This window comes from Orcinus orca, chromosome 8 (genome assembly GCF_937001465.1).
Source record: "Orcinus orca chromosome 8, mOrcOrc1.1, whole genome shotgun sequence".
Classification (NCBI taxonomy): domain Eukaryota; kingdom Metazoa; phylum Chordata; class Mammalia; order Artiodactyla; family Delphinidae; genus Orcinus; species Orcinus orca.
The window spans coordinates 9,071,426-9,087,351 of NC_064566.1; the positions used below are offsets into that span (position 1 = coordinate 9,071,426).

The 15,926-nt window shown below is 50.3% G+C and overlaps 3 protein-coding genes and 1 non-coding gene across 7 annotated transcripts; 2 read left to right on the forward strand and 2 right to left on the reverse strand.

Moving 5' to 3' along the window:
- The first annotated feature begins 33 nt into the window (after positions 1–33).
- LOC105748689 (uncharacterized protein C11orf98) lies at positions 34–7,987 on the forward strand. 3 transcript variants are annotated; one of them, XM_049713394.1, is made up of 7 exons: positions 222–1,067; positions 1,144–1,309; positions 2,126–2,353; positions 4,618–4,742; positions 6,441–6,538; positions 6,623–7,577; positions 7,817–7,987. In XM_049713394.1, the coding sequence occupies exons 1-6, from the start codon at positions 918–920 to the stop codon at positions 6,651–6,653; spliced, it is 798 nt and encodes a 265-aa protein (XP_049569351.1). In that variant the 5' UTR covers positions 222–917; the 3' UTR covers positions 6,654–7,577; positions 7,817–7,987. The 3 variants fall into 3 exon arrangements, with proteins under 3 accessions (XP_049569350.1, XP_049569351.1, XP_012393227.1); XM_012537773.3 differs by lacking the exons at positions 222–1,067; positions 1,144–1,309; positions 2,126–2,353 and adding an exon at positions 4,332–4,465; XM_049713393.1 differs by lacking the exons at positions 6,623–7,577; positions 7,817–7,987 and having other exon boundaries at positions 34–1,309; positions 6,441–6,542.
- Positions 2,816–4,292, reverse strand: CSKMT (citrate synthase lysine methyltransferase). Of its 2 annotated transcripts, XM_049713395.1 has the most exons (4): positions 4,257–4,292; positions 3,878–3,965; positions 3,641–3,774; positions 2,816–3,477 (listed from the first exon to the last, which is right to left on the reverse strand). In XM_049713395.1, the coding sequence occupies exons 3-4, from the start codon at positions 3,705–3,707 to the stop codon at positions 2,822–2,824; spliced, it is 723 nt and encodes a 240-aa protein (XP_049569352.1). In that variant the 5' UTR covers positions 3,708–3,774; positions 3,878–3,965; positions 4,257–4,292; the 3' UTR covers positions 2,816–2,821. The 2 variants fall into 2 exon arrangements, with proteins under 2 accessions (XP_049569352.1, XP_033270607.1); XM_033414716.2 differs by having other exon boundaries at positions 3,878–4,260.
- On the reverse strand, positions 4,043–4,191 carry LOC117199075 (small nucleolar RNA SNORA57). Its single transcript, XR_004480269.1, has one exon. It is a non-coding gene; the product is annotated as a small nucleolar RNA SNORA57 (small nucleolar RNA).
- Positions 7,988–11,248: 3,261 nt separating the features above from the next.
- On the forward strand, positions 11,249–15,909 carry INTS5 (integrator complex subunit 5). Its single transcript, XM_004264218.4, has 2 exons — positions 11,249–11,412; positions 12,759–15,909. Exons 1-2 carry the CDS (start codon positions 11,333–11,335, stop codon positions 15,736–15,738), a joined length of 3,060 nt encoding a protein of 1,019 aa, XP_004264266.1. The 5' UTR covers positions 11,249–11,332; the 3' UTR covers positions 15,739–15,909.
- Positions 15,910–15,926: the final 17 nt, after the last annotated feature.

The window sequence follows — 15,926 nt, forward strand, 5'->3', positions numbered from 1 at the left end:
CCCTTGTCATGAAATCCCGAGGAGGATTGCTAAGGGGAGTGTAAGTGTCTGCATTGTTGCTGTGAGTTTTACAATTGCCCAGCTCCGGAATGTCCTGATCAATAGAGGGTCAAGGCTGTGCTCTGTGCTTTTCCAATACAGTACGTAAGGACATTCAGATACTTATAAACATCAATCTATTGACTGCCTTCAATCCCTTCAACTCCTGAACAAAAACTCAAAGCCAAGTGTACCGGGTGGGGGGAAGGGTATATTTATGTTTTCTTTTTATTTTACTTGTTGAAAGTAAACGTTACCTTTCTCTTCACGGTATATAACCTTTTTTTTTTTTTTTAAACCATGGATTTTGTGTAACATACCGAATTCTAGTTTGGAGAAGAAAACACCTCTTAGTTGTGTGACCCCGGGCAAATCGTTTAAGTTCTTTGTTTCTCGGTTTCTGCATCGGAAAATGAGGCTAATAACAGTATTTATCTCATAGTTTTAGGATAATTAAATAAGTTTATATGAAAAGCATTTAAAACAGTTCCTGGCAAATAGCATACACCATAAAAATATTCATTAAATAAGATACAAAGAAACATGTCAATGAGGGAGACCCAGTAAGAACCAGAAAATTCCAAGTTTGTTATCAAAGCTCTTCACTCACAGGGCTTTAATCCAGATGCCCTCGTTAACTCCTACTAACGCCTTTCCCAGTGTCACCAGGGAGTGAGTAGAAATAAAGCTCCTATCCCACCTCTTGGGATTGTCCCCTCCCCTGAAAGGCCCATAATCTCCTTGCATGTCAGCCTCTTCTCCTCAGAAGTGATTAAGGGGCCAGGCGCCAAAGCAGATTAGAGGAACAGTCTGTGGGGTGCTCTGGGCAGGGATACTCTACTGAGTTCAACCACCCTGCACTCCAAGAATCAGCACCCATGGCCCTTGTGCCAGGGAGCAGCGAGGATGGGCCTTGGCCTAGAGATAGCCCAGGCTCCTCCCAGCAACCGGAAAGTCCTAGACTCACCAACCCTCTCTGGGACGACAGAGGAGAAATTGGCCAGGTTGAAGGTCACCAGGATGTTCAGGTTAGTACTTCCCCACCTTGTGTCTTGCTGTTGGCTCATTCTAATTTGGCCCAAGCCCCCTGCTGTGCCCATCCAGGTTGTCTGTCAAAAGACCCGCCTCCCCTCCATCGCGGTGGAAGCCGCTGAGGCTGAAGGGAGTGAAGAGAGTGGGGAGCTCCGGTGGCCACACAAGGAGCTGCAGCTGCTCACTGATGATGAGGAAGAGGAGGTTGAGGTCTTCCAGGACCAAAGTGAAGAACCAGGTGAGGGAGGTGGCTGGTTCAAATGAGGCTGTTGTGAATGGGATGGTCTAAGCAGGACAACTTAGTTGTGTCTCTTGCATTAAGCAGCACACAGTAGGTGCTCAGTAAACACAGTGAAGAAAAATGTAGAGGTGGGAGATAAAAGTCAAGGTGGGGCTTCCCTGGTGGTGCAGTGGTTGAGGGTCCGCCTGCCTATGCAGGGGACACAGGTTCGTGCCCCGGGCCGGGAAGATCCCACATGCCGCAGAGCAGCTGGGCCCGTGAGCCATGGCCTCTGAGCCTGCGTGTCCGGAGCCTGTGCTCCGCAACGGGAGAGGCCACAACAGTGAGAGACTCACGTACCACAAAAAAAAAAAAGTCAAGGTGGTTGGCAAAGTTGATGAACTTTAAAAGGCAGTTGTGATGTCAGATAGGTGACACCTTTTAATATGTATTTTTAATACTTTAAGATATTTTTGTCATGGGGGAAAGAATAAAATCACCCCAAATCCGACTACCCAGAGATTAACATTTTGGATGCCTTCTCCTCCAGATTTTTCTTCATGTCTATATACTGTTGCAGAAGCTACTTTTACTATATGCCAGGCACTGTGCTGAACACTTTTACATATATTTTTCAGGACCCAGTGAGGAAGGATACTTTCTCCCTCATGAGGAAACTGAAGCTGTTAAGTTAGGCTCTTCATTATAATTGCTGTATTATTTTTATAAGCAAAAATTACATGCATTTGTTTTATCTTAAAAAAAAATCCAGTAATATATCAGGTATATTTTTCACTGTTAATGGGCTCTAACTCCCTCCCTCCCACCCCCCAGGCTGGACTTGGAGCTCACTGGACCCCAAATCTCCCTTAAGAACCTTTAACCCAGAACTCAGCTGGGGGCAGGAACAGGTAGATCAAGATGCCTACTGGATTCCAGAGGAGACAGATTGTCAGGAAGCCCCCAATCCCTGTCCTCTCTGGGACTCGGCATCAGGTTCCCATGTGTGCAGAAGCTACTTTGTGGAATATTCCCATTTCCTGCCTCCCAGGAGCTTTGAGGGTATCACTCTCAAACATTTTACCTAGGTTTATGAAGCCCTTCTACCTATCCTTTCACAGTCTTCCCCTTTTACAAGCTGAGAAAAATGAAGGCTTACAGGTTAGGCCCCTGGGTCACACACAAGTCATATCCAAGGAATTTGGATTAAGAATTCCTATCTGTGCTTTTAGGAGTTCGGTTAACTGGGATGGGGAATGACCCACTTGTACCTTCTTTATTCAGCACTCATCTTGTGCCTGGCACTGCTAAGTGTTTCACCTGTTGTTGTATGGAATCCACATAACTCCAGGTATTATTCCAACCTTGCAGATGAGTAAACTGGGGCACAGAAATATTCAATACTGTGTGCACACAGCTAATAAATATGAAAGCCCGCATCCAAATCCTCATTTTCCGGTCATCTTGCCAAGACAAAAGCTTTCTCCAACTCCTCACCCAACAGAAACACTAGGGTCAGGTTTTAAGTCTTTAATTGGAGCCTTGAACCAAGTAAGCAAAGTAGGTGATGCCCCCGAAAGGGCCCAGCTCCTGCACAGACACAGTGCAGCCTTGGGACCCTTGCTCCAGGCAGGGCAGCCGCACATCAGGGTCCTCATCTGAGAACTGAATCAGGGTCCCCCCAGGGCTTAGGACCCTCAGGCACTCTGACAGCAGCTGGTAAGCCCCAGGCAGACCAGCCTGGGCAAGAGCATCCCAGGTACCCTTGTCTAGCACTAGATGGAAAGAGCCTGAGGAAGCCACTGGCTGCAGGTTGAGGGCATTAGCTTGCATGAAGTGGAGGCGTGAGGCAGGGTGCCCCGGGCACAGGGGTGTTTGGCCTTGGCCACCTTCCAGGAGGCTGTTCATGTGGGCCACAGCCACAGGAGAGGAGTCCACCCCCAGCACGCCCACTGGGTGCGGGCATTTGGTGTAGAGGCCCGTGCACAAGCTGGAGGTGCCACAGCCCACGTCCAACACCCGCGGTGGACAGGCAGCTGGTGCCTCCTGCAGCAGCGGCAGTAGGAGCCCCTGGGCTTCCTCGTATCCAAAGAACCAGTCGAAGGTGCCCGCGCTGCCCTGACGGGGCTGGGCGGGGAGCTTATCCCAGAGGCGGCGGTCCGCCAGGCAGCTACCAGCCAGGGAGCCTGTGGACGAGTGGAGGACTTGCGTCACCCAGCGCCCAGTTCTAGCAAAACGCGACAAAACCCACACCAATATGGCCTGGGGCTTTAAGCGGCACAATTTCAGGGACTAGACTCCTGTGTAACAAAGAACCCAACTTGCCCTTCCTCTGTCCACCTTCCCTACCCGCCACGGCGCGACGGGCCGCCGCCGCCAGGCTCCCCAGGTGGAGGGTTCGGCGCAGGGCTGCCATCCGGAGGTGACGGCAAGGTCGGCCGGAGAAACTTCTGCGAAAATGTCGCCCGTACTCCGGCAGGGGCCTGAGGTCCAAGGGAAGATTTGCAAAATACGCTGTGAGGAATCACGCGTACAGCCTCCCTAACTCTGCAGCCTCGGAGAAAAGGAACGCGGACACAAACTTACTACGGTACGAACGGCTTTTATTGTTTGCAACGGGAAGTGGAAGAGGAGGGGATGCGACAGCTCCGGCTCCTGGGGCGGCTCCACAGACCTGAAATCAAAGGAGAAGGTGTGAGCACCCCGGGGAGGAGTCTGCTGAACCTCGGTTCTGCCCTGCTCCTTGGAGCCCTGTGTCCCGGCGCTTGAGGATAGAACCCGCGGAATGGAAGCCGCCGGTACCGAAGACATGACGCCGAGGGGGCCGGAGCCCCTTCCCTCTACCTCCGTACATTACGCGGACCGGGATCGCACGCCCGATCCCCGCCAAGAAAAGGAGGGTCAACAGGCCCCACCCAGAAACCCCGCACGGCCAGCCGGTGAAACCACTAGAACCGACACTCACTCAGTCGCTGTCCTCGGAAAGGCCCAAGCGCCGGCCGGGCTCCTTTATATAGCACCAGGACCCGCCCCCTCCCAGCTGCGATTGGCTAGCGGAGGACTGAGGGGTGGGGCGCACACGGACCCTGCGCAGAGCTGAAACGCTGGACCCTGAGCTGGTTTCGCAACGCAGCAATGGGTGCTCCGGGGGGGAAGATCAACCGGCCGCGAACGGTGACTGTGTGGGAGCCTGACCCTGTTTCCCAAGCGTCCTGGAGCCCTTTACCCTCGCCCGAGATGGACTCGATGGGCCAGTGTCGTCGGGTGCGGGGTCCCGGGTCGCGGTGCACGGCACCCCTCTGATTAAGCATCTTCCTCCCCCTTAGGATCTGAAGAAGAAGCTGTTCAAGCGACGGCGGGTGTTGAACCGGGAGCGGCGACTGAAGCACCAGGTGGTCGGGGCTGTGATAGACGAAGGGCTGATCACGAGGCACCACCTCAAGAAGCGGGCGTGAGTGCCAGACCCTCTCCCTTTTGGTCCTCCCCACCATGCCTCCTTCCCTCCTCCTTGTCGAGCTCCGGAGCAGCTAACACCTTTTTGCTTTCCTTGTGTACTCACGTTTATGCAAGGAACGTTTGTGCCTAAACTCTGCTAGTCTCTCACTGTACCTGTAGCTCACAGCCTTTCTTTGGTTCTTGGACTCTGATGAGAATCTAAGGAGAGCTGTGGACTCCCCCACCTCCCCAAGTAACATTATTCACTCGCACAGATTATTTATTTATTTATTTATTTATTTTGCGGTACGCGGGCCTCTCACCGTTGTGGCCTCTCCCGTTGCGGAGTACAGGCTCCGGACGCCCAGCCGCTCCGCAGCATGTGGGATCTTCCCGGACCGGGGCACGAACCCGTGTCCCCTGCATCGGCAGGCGGACTCTGAACCACTGCGCCACCAGGGAAGCCCCACTCAGATTTTTTTATAAGTACATTTAAAAGCACACACATAAGTGTGCGGCGAATCATTCGATGCATTTTCACAAGGGCACATGTGAGATTTTGCATATAATCTGAGTCTTGGGGCAGAGTTCCCACCCCATTCTTTCACTGACTTGTTTATTATAAATATTTAGTTTATAAAGCGGCATAATAAATATATTTGGTCCTTGTCTCTGCTTTCTGGCAGAGCTAAATTTCCTGAGTGATAAGAGTGACTTTTTGTTAATAAGGATCCCCTTTTGAGCACACCTAAATTTATGCAAATGGTGACTTAGCGTGGGGCTGGTCATCAGAAGGATGAAGTGATTAGAGGATTGGAAATTTAATTCCCTCTCACTGCCTGTGGGAAGGGGGTGGGTGGGTGCTGTAGATTAAGCTCTACACAACCTCTTGAACCAGCTCCTGATTGGTCAACTGGTGGAGGTACTGGGAGGCTGGCTCACCTGGAGAGAGCATGGAACCTCTGGCCCCTTCCATACCTTACCCTCTGCTTCTCTTCCATCTGACTGTTCCTGAGTTGTATCGTTTTATAATAAATCAGTAAATGCAAATACATGTTTCCCTGAGTTCTGTGAGCTGTTCTAGCAAATTATCGAGTCTGAGAAGGGGATCATGAGAACCCCAATTTATGACTGGTCAATCAGAAGTACAGGTAACAACCTGGATATGTGATTGGCATTTGAAGGGGGAAAACTTAACCTTTGGTATCTGTTGCTATGTCCTGGTAGATAGTGTCCAAATGGAGTTAAATTTGTAGGACACCCAGTCAACGTCCATTGAGAATTTGGAGAATTACTTGATGTGGGAAACCTCCCCCACCCACCACATCTGCTGTTAGAAGTATCAAGAATAAGGGACTTCCCTGGCGGTCCAGTGGTTAAGACCAATTGCGCTTCCAATACAGGGGGCATGGGTTCGATCCCTGGTCAAGGGAACTAAGATCCTGCATGTTGAATGGCCAGAAAAAAAAGAAATGTATATATATATATATGTGTATTTATATATTTATATATATTTATAAAATAGGAGGAAACGTTTCTATTATGTACTAAATTTTAGCAATTAATGTTACTTTATGTATGTGTTAAGACTAGTTTTAGGTAAAGTAACAGTTCTTTGACTTGGATCCAAAGACCTTTTCAGTAACCAGGACCACTGTGTGGTCTGTATTGGTTCAGGTTAACCTAGATATTTTTGCTCGTACCAATCCTTCAGGTCCAGTGCACGTGCCAACATTACTCTGTCTGGGAAGAAGCGCAGAAAACTCCTCCAGCAGATCCGGCTTGCCCAGAAAGAGAAAGCAGCCATGGAAGGTGAGGCGAGGGCACAGAAGCTGGGGTGAGGGGGCAGCTGGGTTCATTTGGGTTCTTTAATGCTTCCTCTTTCCCTTTGCTCAGTGGAAGCCCCCCTCAAGTCAGCCAAGACTAGTGAACCACAGCCCAAATCAAAAAAGAAGACAAAAGTCCCCCAGGATGTAGACATGGAGGACCTTGAAGATAAGAGCTAAATGTCACACCCCTTCCACCAGAAGATTCTCAGCTGGAGCCAGGAGGACTCGATGGTTATTTCAGAGGACTTTGGAGAAAGCGTTGCTCCTTTTCACTGTCCCCAGATTCCTCTTCCCTAATGGCCTAGTGACCTGCCCTGGAGGGATATATTGAGAGGTAGAGGGTAGAAAAGAAAGATTGGAGAGGGGGTCCTAAGCAGTCAACTCCGTTTGTAAAAAAGCCCTAGCATTCTCACTGAGATGTGTGTGATTAAATGTAGGAATGGGGATAGGCCATGAAAAGGGGCTGTGAGTGTGGAAACAAGACAATTGGGAAACAGGACCCACAGCTCTTACTTGACCAAAGGCAACAAGAAGCTACCCTCCATGATGGCCCTGTCTCCCCGATGAGTGACACTCCATCTTTCCATTTCTGACAAAAATAAGGTATTCTGTAGAGATAGCAGAGGAGGTAATGGTCTTGATACTGGCCCTACCACCTCCTCTGTGTGACCAGGGTGGACAAGTGACCGTGGTTGTCTCTGCTTCCTTTGCTGGATTATATTTTTATAAAGTGAACATTATTTTTCCCTTTTAACGTTCAGAAATTCTGTTTGTTGGAAGCCAGGGCTGGGGTGGTTAATTAAAGTGAGAAGCTATGTGTGCAGAGATGTGGTCAACTGGGGAAAAGCATATTCTCTCCTTGCTCTGTTAATCAGTGCAGGCTTCCTGGAAGAGGGAGGGTTTGGGTACAGTGTTGTGCTCCGCCCTCCTCAAGTTTATATTTTGAACATTTTCAAACCTTCGGTAAAGTTAAGAAATTAGCACACTGAGCCCTTAAATACGCACTCTACTTGGATTTACCAGTTTTTAACATTCGGCTATACTTGATCTCCTTACCCTCTTGCATATATATGTGTGTGTTCAAGTATATATAATTGTTGTCTTTGCTGACTCATTTGAAAGTCAGTTGCAGATGAGATTTTATCCCTTAGTACATGCTTCTATATAGCCAAAACACCTAAGACATTTAACATTGGTGGAATAGCTAAAATTCAGGTTTTCATATTCACATTTCCTCAGCTGTGGATAATATTTTTTATAGCTGTTTATTGTTTCCTCAATCCAGACACCGTTAAGGATCACGCATAGCATTTAATTGTCATGTCCCTTTAGTCTCCTTCAATCCAGAACAGTACCCCTACCTTGTCTTAGGTGACTTGGTGTCTTCGAAGAGTCTAGCCTAAATTAATTAATTAAAGAATATCTCACAGCCTGGGTTTGTCTGAGTGTTTCCATATGTTTCCTCATCAATAGATGTAGGTTAAGCATTTCTGGGAAAAATTCTACATAGAGGATATTGTGTACTTCCCATTGCATTTCATCAGGAAGTAAGTGTTGACTGAAAAAAAAAATACACAACCTAAAGGTTGAGAATTATGTTTGATTCAGCAGACTTGCTGAAAACTTAAACCTGGAAGACAGCCTGTCAGATAGCTCTGAGGTAAGGGAGGAGCCAGGATATAGAGGTGTTTTTGCAACAAAAACCAGGTAGTTGGAACATCAAAGATTATTGTTAATTAAAAAAAATCAGACTTCTCAAGTTAATTAATTTAGTGCTTTTCTATGTATGGGAAGATGCAAGAGTCTCAGCTCTTTGATATGCTCCTTAACTACCTATGGCCAGTATCCTGTTCTTTTTCCTCCTGAATCTCCTCCTGAATCACCGCTGGGGATGGCTGCAGTGGTTGATGGTTTGATGGAGGGCAGCCTGTTTGGAGACCGTCGGAGACGGTCATAGTGGCTGATTGCTTGATGGCCGCAACATTGTTTGTTTTCTGATACACCAGGCAGGCGAATTTTTCGTCCACACATATAATATTAGTTTGTCTCATTATCGGTGATTCCTAGTGTTAAGTGGGTGTCTGTCAGATTTCTCCACGGTTAAGGTATTCTTTCCCTTTGTAATTAATAAGCAATCTATGGAGTGATACTTTGAGATTGTATGAATACCCTGTTCCCCAATGACCTCTCAACAATGGTTTTAGCATCCATGATGATCCATACCTGAATTAGTTAGTGCTGCAAAATGGTGATTTTTCTAATTGTATCATTCATTCATCCATGTTACTCATTTTACATATTCTGTAAAGGAAACCCCTACTTCCTTTTTAAAATCTCATTTTGGTTGTTAAACATCTGTTACTATCACTTTTTCATGCTCCAAATCATACCAAACTGGCCAGCCAAAGCCTGTGTCTTTTTTTTGAGGGGGGGTTCCGGGGGGGCACACAGGATATAGCATCTTGGTTCCCCAACCACGGATTGAACCTGTGCCCCCTGCAATGGAGGCACAGTCTTAACCACTGGACCACCAAGAAAGTTCTGGTCCTGTGTCCTTTTGACACAGCACCACCAGTATCTGAGCAATCCCTTGCTGTCTGGCACAATGTTCCAGGCTCACCTGCTACTTCCCCTGGGCTAAAACTTGGTATCAGCTATTTTTCTATGGAGGCAGTATTATGTCCAGTTTTGAACACAGAAAGGAAAAAGTACTTGTGTGAAACTGAAATATATTCAGAGGCGGTAAGGAGAGGAGGGGAGAAGCTGCAGGGAGAAGGAATTTCAACATCTTGGGATTCTCATCTCCTTTCATAATTTTGTTCTACCCCCTGTGCCTAAGGCAGAAAGGAGCTTGCTGTGTTCAAAGAAGAGTTTCTGTACCTGGTATTGTGCTAAATTCTTTACACAAATAATCTGAAGTGGGAATTTCCTGGCAGTCCAGTGGTTAGGACTCCATGCTTCCACTGCGGGGGCATGGGTTTGATCCCTGGTCGGAGAACTAAGATCCTGCATACTGCATGGCATGGCCAAATAAAGAAAAAGAAAAAAAAAAGAGAGAGAGAAAGAAATAGGTGAATAATCTGAAGTGATCTTTGCAAAAAGTTTGTGAGATACGATACAACATGCGCCATTTTACAGTTAAGGAAAGGGGCTCCGAGCAGCTGAGTCACTTGCTCAGGGTTACATTGCTAATTAATAGCAGACATGAATCCAGATCTGTCTAACTCCAAAACAAGCACCCTTAGATTGTGAAATCTTTAAGGGCAAGGACCACATAATAGTCTCATAGCTGGAAGAATTTATCGGGTTCAAAAGGCACTTTTTTTTTTGGCCATGTCGTGAGGCATGCGGATCTTAGTTCCCCCACCAGGGATCTAACGCATGCCCCCTGCAGTGGAAATGCAGAGTCTTAACCACTGGACTACCAGGGAAGTCCCCAAAAGCCACTTTTCATAGATCAAAAGTCAAGGCCCAGAGAAGGGAAGTGTTGGGTCCAAGTTTGAAGCAGAGCTAGGAGCAGAAATTGTCTCATTTACTGTCCTAGAGCATATACGCTTCATGAGTGATCGAACTTCTAAAATTTAAGGATAAATATAGAACCACCATAATTAATCATTTAGCTTTTAAAACACCGTCACTTCAAAGGTATCTTTAGAACCTACCATCTGGTGTTATTCTAACTCACATTTCCACTGAGAACAGTAAGCCCTCTGGTTAATACAGGCCTCAGAACCTACCTTCCTTTTCATTCATCCAACCAACTATTAAGAGCCTGCTACATGCCAGGAAGACACTGTTGTATGTGATGATGATACTGCCTTTAACAAAACTGGCAACATCCCTGTTGTCAAAGAGCTGGAGTTCATTCAACAAATACAATAAAAACAGCTGTTGCTTATATAGTGCTTACCTACCATTGCAGGCACCAAGTGCTATACAGTAAACATATTACCTGGTTTAAATTTTCACAAGCCCGTGAGGTAATTGTACTATTAACATCCCGATTTCCAGAAAAGCAAACAGGCAGAGAGGGGTTAAATGTAGTACACAGCCGGTTAGTGGAATAGCTGGAACGTGATCTAGATAGACTGGTTGGAGCGGGGGCTCTTGATGAGGTGTATTATATCCTCATAAGGTTACCAAGCTCTCTCTGCAGCTATGGGGATGTGAGGTTGGGGAAGGCCCCCCTGCACTGGGAGACTGGGGAGCCTGACAGAGATCGTAGTGCTAACCTAGGACTGGGAGAACACCTTCAGCGTAGCCAGCCCAATTTTTTCAGGCTTCCTCCTCTCCCTCTCTTTCCTTGTCTTCTCTTCATCTTCTCTTACGGACTTTCACTCCTTTCTTTCCGTCTCTCTTCCGCTTTCCTTCTTCCCTTCTCTCCTTTAACTGCTTTTTACATTGTCACTGGTTATTGATTAAAATGTTTCCTAAGGTGCTTCCTTTTTTTAAAACCTCGAGAGTTGAAAATTTTGTTTCGGCTTTAGGAAAATTAATTAAATCCAATTAAGTGGTCGCAGCTAGCCTTAGTCTGTGTAAATAGCCCTCTCGGGGGAAAAAAGTGGTTGCGTTGAGGGTGGGTCGGCTTCCCGCTCTCGGGTGCAGCCCCGTTCTGGGACGCCGACTCATCTCGGAACCAATGTGTGAGGGTCACGGACGTCGCCGGATTGGTTTTCCTGAGAGGCTTTGTCGCTGGTTCCTTTCGGGTTTCCCGGCAGCGCGCATGCGCCTCCTGCGCTCCGCCGCTCCCGCTTCGGGCTCGGGCTAGGGCTGCGGGATGTCCGCGTTGTGCGACCCTCCCGGGGCCCCAGGGCCTCCCGGGCCTGCCCCGGTCTCCCACGGTCCCGCGCCGCTCAGGTAGTCAGAGCCCCTGGCATCTTTCCCTACCGCGGGGTCCCGCGCCGATAACCAGCCTTCTCGGCGGAAACCCGGATCCCACCTCGAGAACTCGCGTCCGGGTTCTCAGAGATTCCCGGACGGGTCTTCCCAGAACTCAGGGACTGCCTCACTAAAACTCTGGGCTCCAGTGCCCGCACTCCCAAGATCTCGGTACTGCCTACCCCTAAACCCCAATGCCCAGTTACCCCGGATCCTGGCCTTGCTCTTCCAAGAATTGGGAATATCAGAACTCTTGGGAAACCAGGTGCCCTGTCCCTTAGACCCGAGGGAACCCAGGGTCCCCTGACTTCATGGAGACTCCCTGAGCACCCAGGCCCAGAAACCCACAGAATGCTTTCTTCTAGCCTTTCCCTTGCTCTCCAACGGAGACACTCCCCTCACCGTAGAGTGTTTTTTTTGGAGGAACCAGAGATGAATGGCACAGTCAGAGCCTTATCAACCTCTAGAGGATGCTGTCAGAAAATGCAATGAGAGGAAGTAACACTGGCTTCTGAACCTCTAAGACTGAACCCATATGTTTCAGGAGGGGAAGGGTTGAAGGGCATTAGCTTGTCTCTGCCCTGGGGCACCTTGATTGCTGGGGCATACTGAGGGTTCTGGGAAGGTGGTGGCTGTTGATGTGGTGGAGTCCAAGTGGTTGGTGGTTAGGATGCTTGCAGAATATGGGAAGAAGCAGGTTTGGGGAGGGAGAGCTCTTACTAAGGGGCAAATTTGGGCTTAGAATTTTCGTTCCATTAAGAGCAAAATCCAGCGTTCTCGTTTGTATGTAGGGGGGAGTGCAGTAAAGCTAGAAAGGTGTGTTTAAAGCAGATGTTACAGGAACACAAACTATACTTACTCAATTCAACAAATATTTATTGAATATTTCCCATATTCCAGGCACCCCAGTAGAAGAGGATCCACTGTTGAAAAGCAGAGAACTGTTAACTACCCTCTTGGACTTTATAGTCTGATTACTTACCTTGGTTTCCTTCCCTGTAAAATGGGATCATAATGGTACCTACCTTATTGGGCTGTTATCTGTATTGAAATAATACAAGTAAAGTACTTAAAAGAGAACTTGATGTATTACAAGAGTTATCTAATATTGATACTATTGTTATTTATTAAAAGAAAAATAGCTAGCATTTACTGAGTAACTAGTGTGACCTAGATATGGTGCTTACGTGCTTTATGAATATTATCTTTTGAGGGAGGTACAGTTATCCCTATTCTACATAGAAAGAAACTGAAGCTCACAGAGGGAATGTAACTTGCTCAACAACTCCCAACACTCTAACTCTGCTTTTTTTGCTTCCTTACAGTGCTCAGGAGCTGTCGCAGGAAATCAAGGCCTTTCTGACTGGTGTAGACCCTGTTCTGGGCCACCAACTCTCTGCTCGGGAACATGCTCGCTGTGGCCTTCTTTTGCTCCGCTCTTTGCCACCTGCGCGGGCTGCTGTGCTTGACCACTTGCGAGGTGTCTTTGATGAGAGTGTCCGGGCCCACCTGGCTGCCCTGGATGAAAGCCCTGTGGCTGGTCCACCTCACCTCCGTCCACCGCCACCCTCCCATGTCCCTGCTGGGGGACCTGGTCTAGAGGATGTGGTGCAGGAAGTGCAGCAGGTGCTGTCTGAGTTTATCCGGGCCAACCCGAAGGCGTGGGCACCTGTGATTAGTGCATGGTCCATTGACCTCATGGGGCAACTGAGCAGCACTTACTCGGGCCAGCACCAGCGTGTGCCCCATGCCACTGGCTCTCTCAACGAATTGCTGCAGCTGTGGATGGGCTGTCGGGCCACACGCACATTAATGGACATCTATGTTCAGTGCCTCTCGGCTCTCATTGGTAGTTGCCCAGATGCTTGCGTGGATGCCTTGCTGGATACCTCTGTCCAGCATTCCCCACACTTCGACTGGGTTGTGGCGCATATTGGCTCCTCTTTTCCTGGCACCATCATCTCCCGAGTTCTCTCCTGTGGCCTTAAGGACTTCTGTGTTCACAGTGGGGCTGGAGGTGGGGCTGGTGGCAGTGGTGGAGGCTCTTCTCAGACCCCCTCTACAGACCCCTTCCCTGGATCTCCTGCCATCCCTGGGGAGAAACGGGTGCCCAAGATTGCCTCAGTTGTAGGCATCCTAGGGCACCTGGCCTCCCGCCATGGAGACAGCATCCGACGGGAGCTCCTGCGAATGTTTCATGACAGTCTGGCAGGGGGCACTGGCGGCCGGAGTGGGGATCCCTCCCTTCAGGCCACAGTTCCCTTCCTCCTGCAGCTGGCAGTCATGTCACCAGCTTTGCTGGGCACAGTCTCTGGAGAGCTGGTGGATTGCCTTAAGCCCCCAGCTGTGCTGAGTCAGCTGCAGCAACACCTGCAGGGATTCCCCCGAGAGGAGCTGGACAACATGCTGAACCTGGCCGTGCACCTGGTGAGCCAGGCCTCTGGGGCAGGTGCCTACCGCCTGTTGCAGTTCCTGGTGGACACAGCCATGCCTGCCTCAGTCATTACCACCCAGGGCCTGGCTGTGCCAGACACCGTGCGTGAGGCCTGTGACCGGCTGATCCAGCTATTGCTGCTGCACCTGCAAAAGCTGGTTCATCACCGGGGAGGGTCTCCTGGGGAAGGGGTGCTGGGCCCCCCCCCGCCCCCCCGCCCTGTGCCCTTTCTAGATGCGCTAAGAAACCATGTTGGAGAGCTGTGTGGAGAGACGTTACGTTTGGAACGAAAACGCTTCCTCTGGCAACACCAGCTCCTTGGCCTGCTCTCTGTTTATACCCGGCCTAGCTGCGGACCTGAGGCCTTGGGCCATCTCCTGAGCCGGGCCCGAAGCCCTGAAGAGTTGAGTCTGGCCACTCAGTTATACGCAGGGCTGGTGGTCAGTCTCTCTGGCCTCCTGCCCCTGGCCTTCCGAAGCTGCCTGGCTAGGGTACATGCAGGGACTTTGCAACCTCCCTTCACGGCTCGGTTCCTGCGTAACTTGGCACTGCTAGTGGGGTGGGAACAGCAGGGTGGTGAGGGCCCTGCAGCCCTAGGGGCCCGGTTTGGGGAGTCGGCCTCAGCTCATCTGTCTGACCTGGCTCCTCTCCTGCTCCATCCTGAGGAGGAAGTAGCCGAAGCCTCTGCCTCCCTCCTGGCCATTTGTCCCTTTCCTCCGGAAGCCCTGTGCCCTTCCCAACTCCTGGGACTGGTGAGAGCTGGAGTGCATCGCTTCTTTGCCTCTCTCAGGCTGCACGGTCCCCCAGGGGTGGCTTCCGCCTCCCAGCTTCTTACCCGCCTCTCCCAGACCTCCCCGGCTGGGCTCAAGGCTGTCCTGCAGCTGCTAGTTGAGGGAGCCTTACATCGGGGCAACACAGAACTGTTTGGTGGGGAAGTGGATGGGGATAATGAGACTCTCTCAGTTGTTTCAGCTCCTTTGGCTTCGGCCTCCCTGTTGGACACAAACCGGCGGCACACTGCAGCTGTGCCGGGCCCTGGAGGGATTTGGTCTGTTTTCCACGCTGGAGTCATCGGCCGTGGCCTAAAGCCACCCAAGTTTGCCCAGTCACGCAATCAGCAAGAAGTGATGTATAACACCCAGAGCCTCCTCAGCCTCCTGGTGCACTGCTGCAGTGCCCCTGGGGGGACTGAATGTGTGGGCTGCTGGGGGGCTCCCACCCTGAGCCCGGAGGCAGCCAAAGCAGTGGCAGTGACCTTGGTGGAGAGTGTGTGTCCCGATGCAGCCGGTGCTGAGCTAGCCTGGCCTCCTGAGGAGCATGCCCGGGCCACCGTGGAGCGGGATCTCCGCATTGGCCGGCGCTTCCAGGAACAGCCTCTGCTCTTTGAGCTGTTAAAGTTGGTAGCAGCTGCTCCCCCAGCCCTGTGCTACTGTTCCGTGTTGCTGCGGGGGCTGCTGGCCGCCCTCTTGGGCCATTGGGAAGCCTCTCGCCACCCTGATACAGCCCACTCCCCCTGGCACCTGGAGGCATCCTGCACCCTGGTGGCTGTCATGGCTGAGGGAAGCCTCCTGCCACCAGCCCTGGGGAATATGCACGAGGTATTTAGCCAACTGGCACCTTTTGAAGTGCGTCTGCTGCTGCTCAGTGTCTGGGGCTTTCTCCGGGAGCACGGGCCCTTGCCCCAGAAGTTCATCTTCCAGTCAGAGCGTGGCCGCTTCATCCGGGACTTCTCCAGGGAGGGTGGGGGTGAAGGTGGAGCCCATCTGGCTGTGCTGCACAGTGTCCTCCACCGCAACATTGACCGCCTGGGCCTTTTCTCTGGCCGTTTCCAGGCACCTTCACCGTCCAATCTCCTTCGGCAGGGGACATAGCCTTTCCATGCTCCAGAAGCCGAGGGAGGTTGAGCCAGGAGAGACAGACGGGGGCTAAGGTGCTGCAGAAATGTGGAGGTTTCTCTTCTAAGACCTTGGCCTAAAAGAGCGCTGTCACTTTCTTCCTCCCGCACCTTTTTTTCTAAATAAAATTTGCCGAGTTGAGAAAAACAAGAGTCCGGTTCCTC

Coding starts and splice junctions, on each gene's coding strand:
- LOC105748689 (XM_049713393.1), top strand. CDS start 946: ATGGGCCTTGGCCTAGAGATAGCCCAGGCTCCTCCCAGCAACCGGAAA. Junction 1,310..2,125: donor GGACCAAAGTGAAGAACCAG/GTGAGGGAGGTG, acceptor CCCACCCCCCAG/GCTGGACTTGGAGCTCACTG. Junction 4,743..6,440: donor CACCACCTCAAGAAGCGGGC/GTGAGTGCCAGA, acceptor CCAATCCTTCAG/GTCCAGTGCACGTGCCAACA.
- CSKMT (XM_049713395.1), bottom strand. CDS start 3,707: ATGGCAGCCCTGCGCCGAACCCTCCACCTGGGGAGCCTGGCGGCGGCG. Junction 3,478..3,640: donor GGCCCGTCGCGCCGTGGCGG/GTAGGGAAGGTG, acceptor ACTCGTCCACAG/GCTCCCTGGCTGGTAGCTGC.
- INTS5 (XM_004264218.4), top strand. CDS start 11,333: ATGTCCGCGTTGTGCGACCCTCCCGGGGCCCCAGGGCCTCCCGGGCCT. Junction 11,413..12,758: donor CACGGTCCCGCGCCGCTCAG/GTAGTCAGAGCC, acceptor GCTTCCTTACAG/TGCTCAGGAGCTGTCGCAGG.